Source organism: Malurus melanocephalus, unplaced genomic scaffold, assembly GCF_030028575.1.
Source record: "Malurus melanocephalus ecotype Western Australia unplaced genomic scaffold, MMel_1.1 scaffold_293, whole genome shotgun sequence".
In the NCBI taxonomy this organism is placed as follows: Eukaryota; Metazoa; Chordata; class Aves; order Passeriformes; family Maluridae; genus Malurus; species Malurus melanocephalus.
In genome coordinates, this window is record NW_026623525.1 from 786,032 (window position 1) to 807,562 (window position 21,531).

At 43.1% G+C, this 21,531-nt stretch overlaps 2 protein-coding genes across 2 annotated transcripts; one reads left to right on the forward strand and one right to left on the reverse strand.

Annotated features, from left to right (window-relative positions):
• The first annotated feature begins 552 nt into the window (after positions 1–552).
• Positions 553–1,390, forward strand: RPL36 (ribosomal protein L36). The gene is made up of 2 exons (XM_057376846.1): positions 553–723; positions 1,257–1,390. The coding sequence occupies exons 1-2, from the start codon at positions 568–570 to the stop codon at positions 1,344–1,346; spliced, it is 246 nt and encodes an 81-aa protein (XP_057232829.1). The 5' UTR covers positions 553–567; the 3' UTR covers positions 1,347–1,390.
• A 1,081-nt stretch (positions 1,391–2,471) lies between these two features.
• Positions 2,472–19,514, reverse strand: LONP1 (lon peptidase 1, mitochondrial). The gene is made up of 17 exons (XM_057376845.1): positions 19,397–19,514; positions 18,878–18,997; positions 17,513–17,741; positions 16,927–16,988; positions 16,250–16,379; positions 15,768–15,851; positions 14,172–14,392; positions 12,516–12,654; positions 11,571–11,749; positions 9,807–9,894; positions 8,297–8,419; positions 7,444–7,560; positions 7,018–7,158; positions 6,767–6,932; positions 5,580–5,788; positions 4,171–4,335; positions 2,472–2,859 (listed from the first exon to the last, which is right to left on the reverse strand). The coding sequence occupies exons 2-17, from the start codon at positions 18,952–18,954 to the stop codon at positions 2,695–2,697; spliced, it is 2,295 nt and encodes a 764-aa protein (XP_057232828.1). The 5' UTR covers positions 18,955–18,997; positions 19,397–19,514; the 3' UTR covers positions 2,472–2,694.
• Positions 19,515–21,531: the final 2,017 nt, after the last annotated feature.

Below are 21,531 nucleotides of genomic sequence, written 5' to 3' on the forward strand. Positions count from 1 at the left end.
CCCGTCCTGCGTGGCTGCGGCTCGCCGCCTTCTCCGGGAGACAGGAGGACTCGGAGCCCGTGCTGTCGGTGCCTGCCGGATGGGCGGGGMTCGGCAGAGCGAAGCCGGGCAGGCCGGTGGCTGGCTGTGAAAGCTGCGTGCCTTTTAGAGTTCCTCGTATTCTGCTTCTCTTGGTGACAGCAGGCAAGCCCCACAAAACTGCCTAAGTTTTCCTACTAGGAGCTATCCAGGTTCGATAAATGCGTATGTTATGGGACATGAATGCACCTGGGCTTTTTATCCACTCTGGTTAAATGCTCTGAGTAGCTGTGGTGTCTGACGTGTGGTGCAGTGCAAACCCTGAGTATCTCATGGTCCTGTTTTTTTCTAAAAATGCTGGTCCATGCCAGTGTGTGACACATCTGGACCCAAAGCTGAAGACAGACTGGCACACCTGGCCAGATGCTCWGTAGCATCTGCCAGGGATCAAGTTTCCTTGGGACATGCCAACAGTGTTGTTTGGGATCTGAGCCCAGAGGATGCCACAGCCCTTTGCACCAACCAGCATGTACATGACTTATAACCTGCATGTTTCCTCCCTTCCCACAGCGCCTGACCAAACACACCAAGTTTGTGCGAGACATGATCAGRGAGGTTTGTGGCTTTGCACCCTATGAGCGACGTGCAATGGAGTTGCTGAAAGTGTCCAAGGACAAACGTGCTCTGAAATTCATCAAGAAGCGGGTGGGTCAATCAACTAATAAGGATGGCAGAAACGACATCAGCTGTCTTCTGCCCTCCCTTAGGAATAGCTGGCTTTTTAATTGTTGTTTTCAGGTGTTTTGGAAGTTATTGATGTAATCAGGAGTGGAGGGAATGTTCCTTGGGTGGGGTGGGAGGGCAGGAGATGGATGCAAAGGTACTTTGTCAGATAGGCCTTGAGCTCACTGYTCTAGGCTTCTCATACTGTTTTTCCATGGTTTGCATGTCTGGTGTGGGGAAGATGAGAGCAGCACTGATGGAAGTTGGGTACCATTAACCAGGAGACTTCTAGTGGGGTTCCTTGAGTTGTAATGGTTATGAGAGCTGAAAGCAGCCTCTTGTCCCAAATAACTGTTGAGGTACTGCTCAGGCAGGATGGCAACCTTCTGGCTGGAGGTTGAGTCCATCTTTCCAGGACTTTACCATTTTGCTGTTTTTGAGTTGTCTGCAGTGAGAGCTGCAGCAACCCCACTCTGTGCTGTATAAAGACTGACTGCCCTGATCTCTTCCTGCAGGTTGGCACTCACATTCGGGCCAAGAGGAAGCGRGAGGAACTCAGTAACGTCCTGGCAGCCATGAGGAAAGCTGCTGCAAAGAAGGATTGAGTTGTACAGGYTGCAATACAATAAAGTCCTTTCTCCCAAAAGCAGGGTAGTGAGTATTGTTTGGTACATGTGCTTGAGTGGGTGCTRCTGGGGGATGCTGACAAGGTCCTGGATTTCAGCCATGAAGAACTTGGGTCAGTGATTTATTGTACTTGCAGCTGGAGATGCTGATACTGGTGCTGCTATGACTTACTCTAGAGGAGAATTCTCAAGACTATGTGCAGTCTCTAGATGAGGAAATCTGCAGTAGGTAAATACCTTCCACCTCCTAGTCTGTCTTCAGACCTAGATGGTGGTAGGGAAGTCAAGTGGGCAAAAATGGCTGTTGAAATAGCAACTGCTTTGCACTTCTTTCCCAGGGCAGCTTCCTCATGCAACTTTGCCTGCTCCTGTGTTTCCCCTTGTACCCTGTATTCATGCCTGCTTTCTGCAGTGTGTTAACAAGTCATGAAAGACACCTGGAGTCAGCAAAAACTCCCCTGACTTCAGCAGCTGCATTCTTTATTCTCCCCTAAAGGCTCCCTTGCTGAGAGATGACAAGGGCTGTTCTTCCTGGCTGAGGATAATACTTTTCAAATAGACTTCATGCTATTRCTCTTTCCCTTTTAAATGCCTTTTTCTTAGTGTTCATTGGAAGATGAAGTATTGAAGTTCTCTGGCCCCTAAGCCTGTGTTTACTTATGTACAACAGTCATGTCAAGMCATTTAATTCCTTTTCTCATTTCCTGAATATGATACAGCTATCTAAGGTGCAGCACAGTGCTTACTGCTGACACTGAGCATGTTGYTCTTGGGCCCTGGTCTGGTCTCTTTAAGCCTGGAGTTCTTTCTGGTARTATGAACCTGGTGACTGAACCTGGAGAACCATGTCCCTTTATCAGCTGAATGTATCAGCTCTGCTCAGCTCTTCTAGGATTTCRGTGTCCTTTCAGCTTTGCCTAGGCTTTGAAGCAGAGACAGATTCTGAGGGCTACTGGCTTTCCACCACATCAGGAATAACAGGTGTACATCAGYCCTCTCTGGGTGCACTGTTCAGTCCTTTTCCACAAGCCACATTGGAATTTACAGTGAAATAGCTGAAACATCTTTAATGAGAAGCCCCAGACCAACCCCAGTGCTGGTGGCTGATAACGTGCCCATTCCTTTGGCAAAATTGGAAATCCTTTATTTTAGATCATAATTGACTATTAAAGAGTGAGAAATACTTTATTCTAACAGAGCCATAATTCATTTTGGCAGCTGCGCAGCAGCAATAGCTCCATGTGCCACTTCAGGACTGCCCCCAGTGCAATCTGGGGGAGTGAGTGCTTAGGCACAGACCAACTTCCAGCCATCAGGGCACAGGGTGTCATCCTCCAGTGAGAACCAGATGTGAAAATGCTATATCAAATACCTCTTTGTAGTGCTCCACAAAGTGCACTTCCAGTCCTTCTGTAATGAATCCAGCAAGGTCATAATAATCCTTCTTGTTTTCTGATGGCAGAATGATGCARGTAACACCTGCCCTCTTCGCCTGTGGGGAGAAGAAAGGTGAGCTTTCTGTTAGTGCTAGAAATCCTTCCACGTACCAGAAACACCCTTCCCATTTCTGAAACAAGAGCAGTTATTTAGGAGCATGATCCAGCTTTACTCTCTTTGGAAAGCACCAAGGGCCTTTCTGACAGGTATCACCAGGGTGAAGCATTTTCTAGATGCCCCCTCAGGCCCCAAAACACTCTCCAGTGCCATGTCAGCTGCAGGGATGGATGAAGGGGAGGCATTTTWATTGGACTATGTCAGCAGCTTGGGGGGTTGTTTAGAACATCATACTATTTTACAGTTTTAAGTGRCTGTTCTAGCTTGGGTGAGGATAAAGCCTAGGATGAAAACAAGAGTTGGTAGCAGCTGATCTGTCCAACCTACCCCATCAATACCTTTGGCACAATTATACAGAACCTTTTGACAGGGACACCTTCCCTGGAACGAGCACATAAAGCAGAGCTGCTCCTCCCATCACTTCAGGGTGATCCTGCATTTGGCCACTCACACTCCTGTGTAAGTGCAGCCAATCAGCACCATAGCACAGGTTAGTCCTACTGCTACAAACAACKACTCATTTTTAGGTCATACAAGGAAAAGAAATCACACTGCACAAGGCTGTAGCCCAAACATAACTAGGGACAGAACACTGATGTGGAGCCCCAGCTCAACAGARGAAGACCTAGTAACATTCTTGACAGAAAAACGGTGTGGTGCAAGCTTTTGTAGGTCAGAATAGTGCAGGTGAAAAGTAGGGAGATTCAAGGCTTGGAAAGGAATTCTGAAAACTGCAAAGGGTTGAAACCAAAAATGTAAGACACTAAGTTCCTTCATCTAAAAACAGACATCTGTATGAAGTATCAGACAAATTCACACTGCAACTAGGAACAGAGCCTTGATTTTAATAATGTACCTTAGGGATGCTGTCCGATCTCCACTGGATGCCCTCCTTAAACAGACAATTCAGCACAGCACAGGTGATTGAACTGTGCCATTCTGACAGAGCAAACAGCTCTGACAGCCAGTTAAAACTGTCAGTCACCTTCAATTCTGCCAGTTGAGATGGAATTGAACTAGGCCAACACAGTTGCCCTGGCCCAAAGCCTGRGGTCCCATCCCTTTCCTCAGCCAGAAACACAGCCAAGATCCCCATGTTCCCTTGCAGGCTTTTCCAGCCTGTGTATGGAATGAAATCACTGCCTCTCCCMGTTCAAGGAGCAAACCCTCTGACTGCTGTGTCCCCACTGAGCCCAACCCAGGGCTCTCTCCCATGGACAATGCACAGAGACAAGAACAGAGCTCTTACCGCAATAGTCTTCTCCTTGATTCCACCAACAGGAAGAATTTTTCCAGTCAATGACACCTCTCCAGTCATGGCTACRTTCTGCCTCACTGGGCAATCCATGGCCAGCGACAGCAGAGCTGTTACTATGGTACATCCTGCGCTTGGTCCATCCTTTGGGGTTGCTCCCTGTTTAAAAAAATAAAAGCACACTGCTCATTCAGGGAGACAATACCTTGTCTTTGTTGTTTTAACATTGTCTCAATTTCATRAAACCTCACCAAGGTTTTTGCATACATGCTGTTGGAATCCTGCTATTTGAATTGGCTGACTTATTAACAACTAACATTCCTCACCTTGTTCATGAGGAATAATCCATTAGTCCACCATGTGGTTTCTGGCCTGATGCCACCACCATACTCATTGGGCTCAGGTCTTTGAATAAGCTATATTAGTAAAAAAGAGCACAAACACTTTGAAGCTCTTTGTTAGACCTAAGCCAACCATGGAAACAACAGAAGTCAACATCACAAGGAGAGAGCATCAAGAGTCACAAAGTAGTGGAGGTCAATACTGAAAATCATTCAAAGCAGAAAAGATCAGTATATAAAGCCCCACAAAATCCAGGCCTGAACTAGTGACTGTCTGGACTTATCTGTGATCAAACCTCTTTGAGGTAAGAGCAGAGAAAATCAGTGAGATGGAGCAGAGACAAGATCATGTCTGCTGTTTTCTCACCTTTCAGGAAATTAATTCACTGACAACAATGCAGTACCTGGACAAACACAGAGCAAGCTGCAACAGGGACAATGCACACAGAGCACCCAGTAGACTAGAAGGAAAGCTTGGGCACAATCACATTACAAAAYCTGTCTTCAGTGAAGTACCTGCCCAAAGCTTGTTACACAGCATGTCAGCCCCTCTGAGCACTGTGTGCAGCCCCAAATATTGGACAAATGCAATCACTGCCATTACATGGAGTAGGAACTGTGGCACAGAGATCAGGAGTATAATTTTCCATTATGTGTAAATGACTTTAAGCCTTTAAGAAGGCCTGGTAACACAGAGACCTAAACTCTGGTGTCCATGTAACTTCATGCAAATGAAGTTATCCAAATCACTTATCTCTATGTCATGGTTTCTCCACCTGCATAACAGAGCCAACAGCTACAACAAAGGCTTAGGTTTCCTTAGGAAATTATTCCAAGCCCCTATATTCTTGCCACGTGCTTGCTGTAGAAAGGAATGGAAATACAGCTCATAAGACRACCTTCACAGGAACCTGAAGAAAATGTCTTCATTCCTGGGTTTTACTGCTAGGAGAGGGCATTCTGCACAACATATGGACAAATGAAGTGCCTTCCAGCTTTACATCTAGGGGAGCAAACCAGCCTGGCTCCTATGCATGCTCTATGAACTCTCCTTCAGTTTACCTCTGGCACATGCAAGTGRATATGAGAAGACATAAGAAAGTCATTGTTGGGGTCCTTCTGCATCAGAAAGGCTCTTGCAAATGTGTATGCAATTTTGGCACTCTCTTTCATTACATCTCCCAGTTGCCCTGTTACTTCCAGGGATCCATCCTTGTTCTCCTTGTCTTTGGGTCGCCTCAGGGATGTTTCAACAAACAGAGTGGAACCACCTAAGGAAGAAAAGAAAAACAACATCTGAAAAATAAGTTGAAGGAAAATCAAACCAGAAGGTTTTGGCGATGCAGAAGATATGTCAGGCRTTTGGAACTAATGCTCTCTGATGAGATACTAGCCCTTGGGTAGAGAGCAGCTGAAACCTCTTCCTCAAATACCTTCAGAAAAGCCAGCTAGAAATCCCAATAGTCTACATTTGTTGCTTTTTTGGACTTCACTTTCTAGGAACACAAATGCAACCCCTACTTAATTGAAATAATCAAATTCTTATAATGATTTCAGATTATTTGTTTCCAGAGAGTAAGCTGAGTTCRTATCGTAGAACACTTCTAGCCACTTCAGTTATCCAGTGCCAGGTATCTATTTACCTTCTCTACCACATGGATAATTTGCCTCTCAATCACTTTAATTCTACCCAAAGTCAATTTGAGTATGCAGATGTCATCTCCTTTGCTGTGTGTTGTATTTCCATAGGGCACATAAGCCCCCAAGTTACTAGGGGAGTAATCCAATGAATAAGTAAGCAGCCAACTGCACCCACCCCACAGAGTGCTGGAACATCCATACCTGCCCTCAACATCAAATGTCAAGTCAGTGTTGCACATSACTGACGAGACACAGCATTTCTCAGCTGTGCTGCACGTCATGGTGGCACCTCTTGCTGCTGTTAAGGAAGCAGACTCTGGAAAGCCTTATGCTTTTAGTCACTGCTGTTCCTTATATRTGTAATTGGTATGAGATATGGAGCTTAAGGAGAAAACATGCTGGCCCRAAGCTAAGATGAGCCTGGGTAAGGGCATAAGAAAGATTCCCTTCTTCAAGGAAGTGGGATTCATGATCCAAGGGCCAAAGAAGTTCATTTTACTGGTGCCAGTGGAGAACATCAGTGGACTTACTTCTGTTTTGACTATCACATTCAATTTTGAAAATTATACCTAAATGTAGACATTAACCCAAAATGAAGTTTGTCTCACCCATAGCTGTCCAGGCCAGACCCATCACCACTCCTGGGGGAGTGGTTTCATACATGCGATCCACAGTGAAGATGGGCTTTCCTACAAAGTCCTGCAGGTTYTCAGGTGTTACTTGGACTGTCTCTGCTTCTCCACTCACAATTTTATAGGCAGATTTCCTCAATACCTGGGTGAGACAGTAATTTATCTCTGTAGGAAAAGCTGAGAAAGCYGATTCACATTGGTCACAGTTACACATAACTTTCCCTCACCTTTTCTACTTGTTTCTGCAGATTCCTCACCCCACTCTCTCTGCAGTACTGCTTGATGAGAACAGTCAGGACATCTGATGTGATTTTGGCTTTGTTTTCATCCAAGCCACACAGAACTCGTGCTTGAGGGACCAAGTATCTCTGTAAGAAATAATCCCCCACATCCTTTCCTTAGTATTTGTGACAAAAGCCTGGTGGCTCYTATTCACTCAACTTTCTACTGTTAGATCAGTACTATTTTCTGGTGTCCACAGCCTATGGAACTCTGGAGTTACTTTAACTGTGTGTTCAAACCAAAGGAATTCAGCCAAAAGTACCATGAGCCTAATTTTTTTGGACACTGTTGGATGGAAATATGTAAGCCTGAATCTGCAAAAAAATTTATCAGATGCAATCCACATAAAGCACAACAGTGATTTCTCTTACCTCTGCAATTGCAAGTTTCTCTTCTGCTACGTATCCCGACACATTGATCACTTCCATTCTATCCCGCAGTGGCTCTGGAATGGTTTCTGTTACATTGGCAGTRCAAATAAAAAGTACCTGGAGGCATTACAAATTCCTATTAAGCACTTTTATTTACCTGCTGCTTTACTCTAAGTACTAGTTCCTAAGGTCTGTGTGTCTCTGTCTGAAGGGCAATTGCAAGATCAGCTTCCCTGTGGTATTAGTTTTTATTAAAAGTTTTGGATTTTAGAAYTATGTAATAGCATCTTCCCTACCCCCAAAATAAAAGTTTAGAAATACACAGTGCACAAACTRGGAAATCGGAATGGTTTGATAGGGACCAGAAAATAGGAGATCTAGATCTCACTCAGAAGTTCCACCTTCTAGGAAATTAGCACAGAATGACCAATTATCTATACATATTCTTAATATGTCAATTCTGTAATTAATGTCAGCTGCACAGTARGAGCAACAATATAAAGATGACTAACTTCAGAAGCTTCATAGCAGCATTAGGCCACCTCCCTTGACAGCAGCTCTGCCAATCATTCTATAAAGGAAAACTCTTGCCTGTTCTACTGGAGACCACACATCTGTTTGTCCCTGGCTCTACAGGGAGTTAGGGYTACAGGACATACACTGGTAATCATATTCTTTCATGTACAGAYAATTCAGTTAAAGCCAACTGCTGCAGAGACAGCTGTACAGCATTTATATTCTATCTGACTTTCCAAACAATAAAATGTCAGCATCTTTTCATGGACAGGAAATCTCTACACTAATACATATTTATACATTTTGGCTCTACAACCTCTGCAGGAGACAGAAATACCTTTGATAAATCGACAGGRACATCAAGATAATGATCCAAGAAGTTGGAGTTCTGTTCTGGATCCAATAGTTCTAGAAGGGCTGAGGATGGATCCCCTTGATAGCCTCTTCCTATTTTATCCACCTATGGGAAAAAAAATTAAAAAGCTAAAAAGTTTCCTACTATGATAAATTCTCAAGCAAGAATTTTTTCAAGGCTCCATCTGAAAATCTTCATGAGTGTTCATAACATCCAGTACCAGTCTACTACTTTTCTGCCAAGTCCCCACTATCTTCCTGTGAGAGCACGACACACCTGACAAGACACAGGACTTCCAAGTGCTGCAGGAAAGCACTATGAAGTCTCAGGCAATGTGCATCCAATAAAAAGCACAGCTACTAGAGGGCTACTACTCACTAAGCTGAGATAAGCTATAGGCACAGACCTGAGCACTTTCCAGTAAGGGGACTACAGAGTATTAGCTTACACTGCTTCCCTACTATGTGAACTCAGACACTCTGCTTTCTCTGCCCAAGGTGCCAAGTGCACACAGCCATTCCAGCAGAGCCCAGTGAGTGACCTGTGCTGTTGTCACAGTCATAAGTTGATTGAGGCTCATGGGGACTTCTTGAAGTCATCCTGACCAACCCCACTGCTGACACAGGGCCACTAGAGCCAGCTGCCCAGGATCATGGCCAAGGTCATTAACTCTTCCAGCACTGTGAACTCTCTTTCTGAGGATATGAACAGGTCTCCCCTCCACTGMTTCTTCTCCCTTAGGAATGGTGTTAACTGGATGGACTTAATGAAATTCCCTACTACAGCCAACGTAGAGCTTCTGGCCAACACCATTCACATGTTGTAACCTACAGGTTTCATTACCTTTCAAATCAGAACACTCACTGGTTACATCACACTGCAACAGATGACAGTTTACTGGTCCCCCATACCACTCCCAAGATATCTGCTGTTGGTCCTTCCCAGGTATGGCACACAAGGAGGCCAGAAAGACCTTCAGTCTATTTTCAACATCTGCTATTACATCTTGTCCTTATTTGCTTTTCCATAAAGCATTAGGCTGGTAGCCCTGACTCATTTATTCTCAAATCAGACCACAAATTGACTGTAAGCATCTTATTCCTTATAGTTCTGCTTTAGACCTACTGAGAGAGAGACTCTTGCTAGTAATCACATAGGCAATAGTGGATTTATACACAGTGATGTGCCTACACCTACATAGGAATCACAAGAGCTATGGAAACTTCTGAATATCCAACCAGGTCCATTATGATCCAAACAACTGCAATTTAATCACAAGGACACAACTAAAAATTAAAGTTGGTGTCTGTTATAAGGAGAGTAAGCAAAGCATCTAAGGTATCAGCTGTCAGAGAACTTGAGAGCCCAGCCTCACTTAAACAGAAAGAACCTGGGATTTTTAGGAGAGTTACTGCTTCACCTTTTCTACTGGGATCAAGAACTGATACAAGTCTTTAAGAGCAAAATCTAGAAGAATGACCAAATACTTCACCTCATCAATCAGTATAAGTGGATTCTCTGTCTTGGTTTTCTTCAGACACTGGATGATTTTTCCTGGCATTGCTCCAACATATGTCCTCCTGTTTTACCAGAGATTGTATTTAGGGAACCATGCAAAGTACAGCACACATCAGAGCATACACCACACAGCTGACAGAACAAGTATATCCTGCTGGGAAACAAGTCTTTATTTCTTCAACATCTATTGAAAGCATTCTCCAACACCATACTAAGCACCAAGATCCACCTRGTCTGTTTCTAGTAAAGAACTCACATGAATTTTGGCAAAATACTCCTGGACTACAGTTTTTATCTTTAGTTTTAACCACTTTTCAATTAGAGGAAAGCAGAGAGGTAAGGCTGAGAATAGAGATGTTTGAATTTTGATGGATTTGGGGTAAGAAATGTTAGAAAAGGTAATGTTTCACTTCTGCACTTGATAGGGACAAAAAGACCAGTGTAAATCAAAAGATACTGAAGGAACAGACTGTTAACAGCAAAACATAATCTTTCTGATAGAGATTGCTTCTGGCATCCAGAAACAAGCAGAAGAAGAGGGTAACAACAGACTGAATGCCAAGAGGCACAGACCAGAGAACATCTGAAAAGCATGGAAAATATTTTTCTCTGCTTCCAGGTAAGGCAGAAGCTCGCAGGTCCAATTTATGCTGCAGAATGACTACTCTCACTCATTTGAGAACCCTGCTGTTTTATGTTCAGATGCAGACCCTCTCCTCTGCTCTGGTRAGGCCACATCTGGAGTGTTGCATCCAGTTCTGCACTTCCCAGCTGAAGACAGACAAGGAACTGCTGGGAAGGGTCCAGTGGAGGTCTGTGAAGATGATGAGGGGACTGGAATCTCTCATGAGAAAGGCTGAGGGAGCTGGGCCTGTTTAGCCTGGAGAAGGGATGACTCAAAGCCGATTTTATCAATGTGTACAAATATCTGAAGGGTGGGTGTCGACAGAACAGGGCCAGATTCTTTCTAGTGGTGCCCAGCAACAGGACACAGGGTAGTGGCACAAACAGAAACACAGAAGTTCCACCTGAATAGGAAGGAAAAGCTCCACACTTTGAGGGAGGCAGAGCCCTGGAACAGGCTGCCCAGAGAGGCTGTGGAATGTCTCTTTTTGAATGGAGACATTTGAAACTTGTCTGGATGCCATCCTTTGCAACCTGCTGTAGCTGAACTTGCTTTACCAGAGAAACTCCAGAAGTGACTTTCAACCCCARCCATACTAGGATTTGGTGTATGGGGAAGGAAAATAAACCTATGGAAGGGTCAGATCTATTGATTTYTTATTCACTTCTTGTTCTCCCCATGAATGTTCCTGTTTTCAGGTTTTCCTCATGCAGCACCTCCATCCTGATTATTCAGAAAACAAGTCTCAATCACACCTGAACACACATGTGAATGACCCTGTTCAAACTGTCACCATTCTCTAGTTCTGACATTTACAGACTGGCATRTATTAGCATTTGGCATCAGTCCAATGGTTCTGGGTAGTTTATGCAGCTTTTTAAAACTGAGAACACACAAGAAACAGGGAGCAACTGCACTTAAACAGAAATATAATCATGTTCCAAAYTCCACCCTTTGCTATCTTTTTTACTTCTTTCTGCAACTCAGCTCCTGTCAGCACGGGTTGGCAGAAGAAAGATTAAGATTACACACATTGTCCAACTTCAATCAGGTTCCTAATTTGACAACATTAGTAAAATTGGTGGACAGAGAAACTGCTCAAGTTACACTGACCTGTGTCCTTTTATTTCTGCTACATCAGTCATCCCTCCAACACTAAAGCGGAAGTACTCTCTGTTTAGGGCTCTGGCAATGGAGCGAGCAATACTGGTTTTACCAACTCCAGGGGGACCATAAAAGCACAGAATCTTCCCCTGGGTGGATCCTCGCAGCTGGCTGACTGCAATAAATTCCTGTAGAACAGATAAAGAACCAGCAGTGAACAGAAGGGAACATTTGTTATCAGGTCAAGCAATGATTACAAAAAAAGCATCATACACAAAAGTGGTYCCCAAAGGATTTGGAAAGGGCAAGGTGAGAAGCTAAGTCAGGATACTCATGCACCTGTTTTCCTTCTGCTATTTACATACTTGGTTGTCCCCTGGTTCTGTGCTCTATCATCTCATCCCAAGAAGCATTCTCTCTCCACTGCTTTGGAGTGAGATGACAGAGTTCTAGTTCTTCTTCCAGCTTCCCTTGTTCTCATCTGAGTTTCTGAAGCTACATGTGATCATTKTCTACTGTACCACTCCCCATGTGCTAAGTTAAGCTTGCTTCACTTCATACTACTATGCCAGATATCCCTCAAGTAACACTGAACAGCTGAGGAATCAAAACATCACAGTTCAGAACAAAAATCTTAACTGGTTATACACTTCCAGTGAAGAAATGACAGTGCAAGTGGGGAAAAAAACCCAGAGACTGCTTCCCTTGGACACTTACTTGCCCAGCATTAAATGCAAACCAGCATATTGCAGTTTGAAATGACAATGTGACCTTCACTGCCACAAGTAATTAAATACATTAACTGATCACAACAACATTTGGGTCTTTCATGCAGCTTTTTGTTTGATGCATGAATTAACWCCAATTCAATGGAGACTGCAATCTGAAACACATCCAAAATGCCTGATGTTAAGGAGAATGTCAAATGGGACACRCTGTCCACTCCTGCCTTACCAGAATTCTCTTCTTGACATCATCCATTCCATAGTGATCCTCCTCCAGAACTGCYTGGGCTCGGGACAGCTCCAGGTTCTCCTCACTACACTTACCCCATGGGATGGATGTCAGCCAGTCCAAGTAGTTCCGTGTAACACTGACAGAAACACACAAAGGAGAGTTATTCCACAATCACCAGCTCATGTCTTCTTCCACCACCTTCCAAAACAACCTTATCCACAACAAGTGGGATATAAACTCTTCATGRAAGTGAGGCTGTCAAAAGAACATCACTATCTGGGCAGTCACTGCTAATGTTTTGTCAAAATCTTCAATCCCTTATCCCTTCCCCCACAATAAAAACAAAGCCTTTTTTCACAGCTTTTGCTTTTCTGAAACAAAAAACCTCCAATACACCATGAAAAGACTTAAATTTCTGCACATAAATTCTCTATGTAATTGTTTTGGTGTGGGGCTGGCTCCTGCCTGAAAAGGAACAGGACTGCTTGTATACTCTGCAGCACATCAATTCTTGGATCAGGTCATGAAACTTAATACTAGAAAAAGCTTTCTGTCTCCACAGTAAACTAGGACATGGTAGAGAAGAAAGATTCCTGGCTCAGAAGCATGGAAAAACAACTGGATGTACAACAYAGAGAAACAATTTAAGACTGAGATYAGGAYGGCAGTATGGAAGTTAACAGTAGRGATAATCAGAATAAACAAATGGAGGTGTGTCAAAGMAGCACTCACTRTTTTAAAACTACACACTTAGATGAGGAATTCAGATTACAGGGAGGTCTGCAMAATGCAGTAACTACAAGCTGTGCACAGTCATGGACAGAGGGTAACACAGCTGGGCTGTCTGGGCCCAGGATTCACCTAATGGCAACTGCCACATCATCAGAGCTTTGGCTTTTTTCTCCCAAGTACTTCCTTTGCAAATTTGCAACTACTGTTACAACTCTGAAGGAAAGGGAAAGGTATTAATGCTGGCTGTGAGGCCCAGTACATCTTTTCCAAGACTATCAAGATGCTGCTCAGCCAAAGTCATRTTTGCCCTCAAACACAGTCTTTTACTCTATAAAAGATACTTTTAAAAGCAGAGCCCAGAACATCATAAGAGCTGAGGAGTACAGCAACTGCTGTATTGCATGGCATACTCTGACTCAACAGACAAGAAATGTTCTATTCAACCTGAGTTTGTGACAATTCATGTCGCAGAACACATGTTATAAAGTATTCACTCCTTAGCAATTCCAGCCCTGCCCCAATGCTTGACTGACCACCTCAGGTAGCTTAGCTGGTGTCATGTACWGGCACCTGGCTTCTCTTCTCTCACATCTATTGTAAACACCAAAGTACAAAGTAGAAGAGCCAAAACTAAGGGCAGAAAAAGAATCATCACACACTTCATAAGGAACTAACTGCATATTTTGCATCTCTAGTATCAGACTGCARGAGAAGACAGAAGACCTAAAATGATCAAAAGAGGTAGATTACATAAGTAAACATAGGCAATTTGGAGAAAAATCCTACAATGTAATGATATGCTACAAGCAGAAGAAACAAGAGGATAACAAGAGAAGATCAGAGAAACTAAGGAAAGTTAGAACTGCATTTATGTCTCATTAACCCAACAAACCCTGAAGCATGGCACAGCAATGCACTCACTTGAATTCTGAGGAGTGATTATCCAACAAGCCCAACTTGTTCAACTCTTCATCAATCACATCCATGACATGTTTTGGCACTACCAGCTCCTTTAGTCGCTCACGGAATTTCTCTTCTATAGCATCCTTGTCCTCTTTTTCCAGACCTAGYTCTTTCTTAATGATCTTCAATTGTTCTTGAAGAAGATACTTGCGATGTGTTTGCTTGATCTTCTCCTCAACCTAGCAAAGCCAAMAAATACAGTAACTAAGGTGTTCCTCATACAGCCAATCTAACATCAAACATTTTCAAATATTTCTCAGTTATGATGTTCCCAGCAACTGAAACTACTACTTGGAACTCATCTGCAGCATGTTCTAATACAAGAAGTGACTTAACAACATTCTCCACCATATCTTGGTGGCTTTCACTGGCCATGATTCAGTGCTTCAATGTGCTGTTTGTGCTGGGGAGACCAAAAGCTGGGCAGAGTAAGACAGATGTGACCTACTTAGTACCAGAGAGCACTAACCACTCCTTTACCTGCTGCCTACACAGAGAACTGGAGCCCAGTATGCAGTTGACCTTCCTTGCCACAAGGACAGTCTGTTAATTCATGGTGAGCTTCCTGCACATCAGGACTGCAAACTCCTTTTCTGTAGAGCTATTTTCTATCTTGGTTATTCCAGGTCTGGGACTGGGACTATGGATTACTCYTTGCAGAACTTAGAGATTCTTACTGACACCCCAAGGGGACACTACTARTAGCTGGCTGAAGTTAGACTTTACCATGTTGATCAGAACCTTTATTGCCCATTAGTCTAGCAATTTTTTCACTGAGCTCATACTATATACTTCCTGTCTGTAACATTCCAGTTTGGTCAGAATGCTGTTGTGGTTGACTGCAACAAAGGCTGTGCAAATGTCAAGGTATACAACAGCCATTGCTAGAATCACAGAATCATTCAGGGTAGGAAAAGACCTCTGAGACCATCGAGTCCAACCATTAASCCAGCACTKTCAAACCCACCASTATCTGTTCAATTTGCTTAAGAAGTCTCCAACAATTCCAACCCCGATCCAAAAGCATTTTGCATTTAACATGAATTCTAAAAGCCCCAGTTACTAGGAGTTAACAAATATGACTCAGTATACCGAAACATTTGTACTTCATCTGCTTCATTACCATTGAGACSTATTCTGATGTATTCATAGATATATTCTGATTAAATCTCACAACAGATGGGGACTACTGCAGTTCAYAGCAGTTAGCAGAGGGTCTTTCAAAATAACATTGCTCTATTTGCACTATTATATGCTATATTCAGTATCATGCTGTACATTGTTTCGCAGATGCTTGGTAAACTGCAGACCTCTAGATTTATTTACTTGCATGAAATTACAACTTGGACACAATTTTACAGCAGATGCTGTAGCCTCGTGTCTTGTTACTTCTACCATGTGCATGAAAAAAACACTTATCTAACAGAAGAACAGAAAACCTTAAATCTAAAGAATGTCCCTTTAGAGCATGTACCCTTGGATTACCACACAAAGCATCACAGTGGCAGACACGATACAAATAGACACAAGGTATTTGTTAGTTCAGAACCTTACCTCTCTTCCCAGACGCTGCTGAAGTTTGCTCAGCTCGTACTCCTTTTTCAGAAGGGAAAGAGCTTTGTAAAGCCGTTTGGGAATCTGGAAAAGATAGACACAAAATGAGTTTTGAGACCATACCCTTCTAAAGTTACACATATATTTTTTCCCTCCCAGTGAGAAAGGCTGAATAAAAACTCCAACAGGTTATCTGGGAGAGCTTTCCAGCACCTGCACTGTGGAAAGACATACATGTAGCAATTGCACAGAACACAAAGAAAATTATTTGCCACCAAAGAGGGACAGCACTCTGATTTACTCAGAATAAATCAGTATTGATGATCTACTATACCCTTCCACAGGAATCTAATCACTGATATTAACATATCCTCAAAAGTAGCACTGAAATCCCTTCTGTACCAAAGCTGGTAAAGCAACCATGACATACAACAGATSTACTAATTCCATTTGCATTACTTGAGTTAAAAACTTCATCTTACACTGGTTTCTTCCAAGATGTCTTGAAGTTCGTGTGATTCTGCCCCTGTTAGGGCTGCACCCATGTCACTCAGATAGATAGGGTTATCTACCACACGCTGTCCAGCCTGCATCATCTGAAGAACAGACTCTCTGAAAAAATAGGTAAAAATCCCCAAAATGTTCTGTAAACTTACATTCAAAATGTAATTTTTTACTTGTTATGACAATGCAACAAAATGAAACACAGCAAAGTAACTATGCTTTTTGAAATCTGACTGTATTAATACTCAGTAACAAACATATTAATCACTTCATTAGAGGAATGATCGTCAATATATAAAACTAAGTATCTGAAATGCTCTCCAAACAGTAATGTAGGATGTTTTTGTGCCAGTATTCCAAAGCTTTTATCCTGCTCATAAGACCTGCATCAGATCATGCTACTTACTTCAGCGAGTTTCACTTAGACCCAGATCACCTGCGTTAGAATTAATCATTCTACCTTGTTTCCAAATTGCATATCAGGTTTTCAAAACTTTCCTTGTTTCCAACAATGGATGACAAAGCTTACATCCCAATCCAAAATTCTAGATGACAATTCAGCAAATATCTCTACTTCATTAGAGCAGAAAGGCAACTGGTATAGAAAATCTCAGTGTGGTCCAGCCCAAAGCAGGGTAGCATGACACAGACMTACCTGTACAAGGGGTTCAAGGCAATGATGTCCCGGATTGTTTTAACAATTTCTGCAGTAAGTGCCTGTAAACACAACAAAAATCTAATCACCAAAAGAATGGAAAAGGATAGGCAAGACCTCAATACAAATATGACATTGCCCAGACCCCAGCCACTTGYTGCAGCAGTGGGTGTGATGGTTCTTGGTGCTGGGGCAGCTCCTGCTCACAGGAAAGGCACCAAGGCCTATAGAGTGGCTTTCTGCATGCACAGAACTTGACTGGCTCTTGGCCAGAAGATACAAATCAGGTTRAACACTCAAGCCACCTTTGAGCAAACAGTTTGATAGAGATCACCACACAGATTAAAGCATTCAGTCCAGCTTCTTCACTGAGCAACTTTTTGAAGTCACCAGTTCTAAAGAACTGAGCTTTTGTAATGAAAATTCATTCCTTTCATATAATTCCCTTGTGCAGCAGCTGTGAGAAGATGGAACTGATTTCTGCAGCCTCAAATTACAGCCCGATTCTAGAACTCTTCCTTTTAAGCAAGAAGTGTAGGTACAACTCTACAGGACAAGTCCAGGCTTGCGTAACTAATTCACTTACTTTAACCTCTTCTGTGATCTCAAAATCTTCATGAACCACATTCTCTACTTCYACCATGAGAACTTCCTGCGAAGAAGCAGCTACAGGATCTAGTACCAGCTCCACAGCTTGGTCCTTTGCTCCAGACTCCTCTTCAGCCTCCTTCTTAGAGCGCTTCTGTTTCCTTCTAATTTTTTGTTTGCTCTCAGGCTCCTCAGGCTCAACCTCTAGTTGCTTGTTTATACGAATCCTGAGAGCCAAAAGAAACAATCAATACCCCTGATATATGKGATTTCAGCTCTTCAGYGTGAAAAGGAGAGAAGTCTAAGTTGTATTTTGAACAAGCTAAAATTTAAAGAGAACATATGTTTGTGAGACACCATGTTTCATTATTTTGGCTTTTATATAGGAGTTTCCTTTCCTATGTGTTTCCCTAGAAATGCTCTTCAAATCTGATCTCCAGATCCTATGGACGTGACTAACCGGTGCTCCACGTCTAATCAAATATAAAGACCAATTCCCAAATTAGGGAATACCAAACCCTTCCAAGTTATATAGGGGGATACTTCTATTCCAAGTAACCCCAAGCCAGCAGCTTATTTCCAAAAAGCAATCAAACATGGTTGTGCCTTGATAATGCRGGGYGGSGTCTAAGACTTGATTTGGAAGTTGACTTGTGAACATAAATTCAGCTTTGATGGTACTGCTCATTGTTTGCTGTCCTGAACAAATGCAAGCGAAGCAAAGTGAAGGGAAGGGGAAAAAAGCCATGCTTCAAAGCAAAACCCACCCTGGATCTGTTTCTCCCACCATGTTTCTGTCCTTGTATTTTTCTTTCTAGTGGAAATTACTTATTTGATGCTTTTAAAAATACTTTATATTAGTATTTATTATTTACCTGTCTTAGTTAAAAATATCTGGCATAAATGGCTAAAACTAGATTTCCAGCAATAACTACATTTTCTTCAATCCAGTTCTGGGGCAAAATTATGTAGGCAAGATATAATTAAATTTCTGGACTCCCCCTTTTTAAAAATAGCAAAAATATTGGCTTGAATTAGTTTCAGAGATWTTTTTCATCATTACTAGACCTTGCTGTACTTGTCAAAGTAACTGCTAAACTTCAGCTTAATGAATGTTTGCTTGCATCACATCACATTTGATATGACAATGACATGCACTGTCTCTTTTGTTTTGCAGCTAACCTGTCACAGCTGGGACAGTACATGGAACATCCTGACACCCTCAGGATATGCCATGGTAACAAAGCAAAGACATGCCATACACAAGTTGTGTAGAAAAATGCATGTATGTGGTGAAACTAATAAGGGRTGTCTCTGTTTACACAGAAGTCTGGTGATAAGCAGTGAAGTRCAAGTAACCAACCTTCGGTGCCCCATGACGATCATACGCAACTTGTCTCCAAGGTCCTGCATTTCATGAATCTGGACAAAAGTTCCCATTTGGTATATTTCRTTCAGATCCTCCACCACATCAGATTCATTGCTATTGAGCAAAAAAAATGGAGCAGATATTCAGCAACTTGAGACAGCAGGTCAGATTAAAAAAGAAAAAACAATCACTGGTTGCAGAACTTCAAACTGGACTTGGGGCCAAAGACAATCCCCATTGCCACCACCACGTAGCCCCTTTCCAAATCACCCAAGCACCTGGACAGCTCATCTCCTTCCCAAACAACAGCAGCCTTTTCCAAAGCARGACTCCAGCTCCCAGCAGTGCTGGTGGTGRCAACAAAAACTGTCATAGCATGAASATGGYCTAAGACCAGCGACAATTTCTGCAATGTTATCCAAGGCAGGGAATTTAGGATGATAGCTTTTAGTGTAAATGCAACCTGGACAGCTTAYTTTTGTATTTTTAAAAAGACCAAGGGAAACAACTTACTTGTCATCCTTTTTAAGAAAAACACCTGCATAAGGCTGGGCAAGACGAACTTTCCTCCTCAGCAGCTCAACCAGCTTCTTRTTTTTCACCTAGGACAACAGTATGTGATTAGAGGTGGATTTTCTGTAATCTTTGCATTCCCAGRCTGTAAGGCCAGACAAGATGACACCCTAGAACTAAATTATTAAGTCAGCACTTGTATTGTTCTAGTCTTGTCCCTGTTAGAGAATAGTAACATTGAAGTGGAAAAAAAAGTAGAGAAACTTGAAATAAGTATTTRGAACAAGTCACTTCCCAGTCAAGATAAGACAAGCTCAAAGGCTGGGGGAGGAACTACACCTAATCTGTACAAGACTTAAAAGAAAGAAAACTCAGAGTTACTTGAACAGTACTGTTCCCCTTCCCTATCTGTATATTTTAGCCCTCTGCTCCTGATGRGGAGMTAGTTCACCCATCCCCATCAGTTGYCTGCATTCTGCCCACAATCTCTAGTTAAAATCCTCTTCTCCAAAGCCTCCTCTGCTCAATTCCTCTCCTACATCCACAAGCCTACCTGAGCTCTTGTTTTGAGTTTCAGCCAGTTATTCTTCCTGGTTTACTTTCTTACTCTCCTCTGCTCTCTMGATGCCACACACCTTCCCTAGCAGATCTCCCAGCACCACTGGAATGGTTATCACAGCAGGATGAATCCTCGGTGACCAAGAAAATAACTCCTTGTAAATTCTGCTGTTGCATGAAGTCACCCTGCCAACCACTGTTCTTCAAAGTGATGGACATAAGCTGCATCGTTCAACACTTTGCTAACAACCAGCATGGTTCTAACAGAACAGCACGAGCAATATCACCACTGCTGGCCTATTCTAATCTCAGCACACCTATTTTAATTTTGCACAATGTTTAGCAAAAATACGCTTACCAATGTCAGAGACATTAACGGGAAGAAAACTAATAATTCCCTAAGCACTGTAGGGACTTCATTTTGTCAGGCAAAATGCAGCACATTGAATTTACAGGATAAGAGAGAACATTTAACAATTCTGTGAGACATTGTAGACTGTGCATTGAAATTGGTGACTTTTTTACAGAAGTCTCATGTGACTGCATGCTGTTAATAATATATAATCTCCTTCCCCTGACACATCTACAAAGACACTAGAATCTACACATTTGGACATGCATAACTATAGTAGAAATAACATTATGATAAATAATACTATAAGAACAGGAAAATACTGGTTARTTTTGTAATACATTTAATTCAAAATCCGACTGGCAATACACCAGAGAGGCACAAAAATACAAGTACTTGTTCCAGAATGGGGTTCCATTTCAGAGGGAAGAAGTATTTCTGCCCTGTGAGCTCAAGTCACACATCAGCGATATAATTTATGGCTCTTAAAATCCTTGTGGGGTGCAGAGGGAAAAGATCATACTCTGAAATGGTGATTGCCATCCCCATCCCTCAGCACTCTCTCCCAACTCAGCTGTACTGCTTTGCACCGAATTCCTGCTTTTTCCTTGCAGCTCACAGCTTGCTGCCTTCACCAACACGAATCTCGGTGCCCTGACACCGACCCACGGTGCCGAAACAAGGACACGTTTGCTTAACCTTCATCAGAGAACATGAAGACAGCCAACTTGGAGAGTGTGTGTGAACCGCTGACCTTCTTTGTTAGATGCAGAGTCGCTGATGCAATAACTGTGAAATTTCAAGCGGCCCAAAAGAAACCGCTATCCCGACAGGACCCGGTTAGCGAGCCAGAGGCAACGCCGAGCAGCGAGTGCCGTGGAGGTCACTCTGCCTTGCTCTGCGGTTCAAGGAACCTGCCAAGGCAAAGAGCGCGCCCCGGAGATGCCGTGGTGTGATACCACCCCCGGACCCCCGCCCGAGGCCGCAGCGCTGGGCTGAGGCTCCTCCGGCAGCTCTGCGAGCCAGCCCCGAGCCCTGCGAGCCAGCCCCGAGCCCTGAGAACCAGCCCAGAGCCCTGAGAACCAGCCCAGAGCCCTGAGAACCAGCCCAGAGCCCTGAGAACCAGCCCCGAGCCCTGAGAACCAGCCCAGAGCCCTGAGAACCAGCCCAGAGCCCTGAGAACCAGCCCAGAGCCCTGAGAACCAGCCCAGAGCCCTGAGAACCA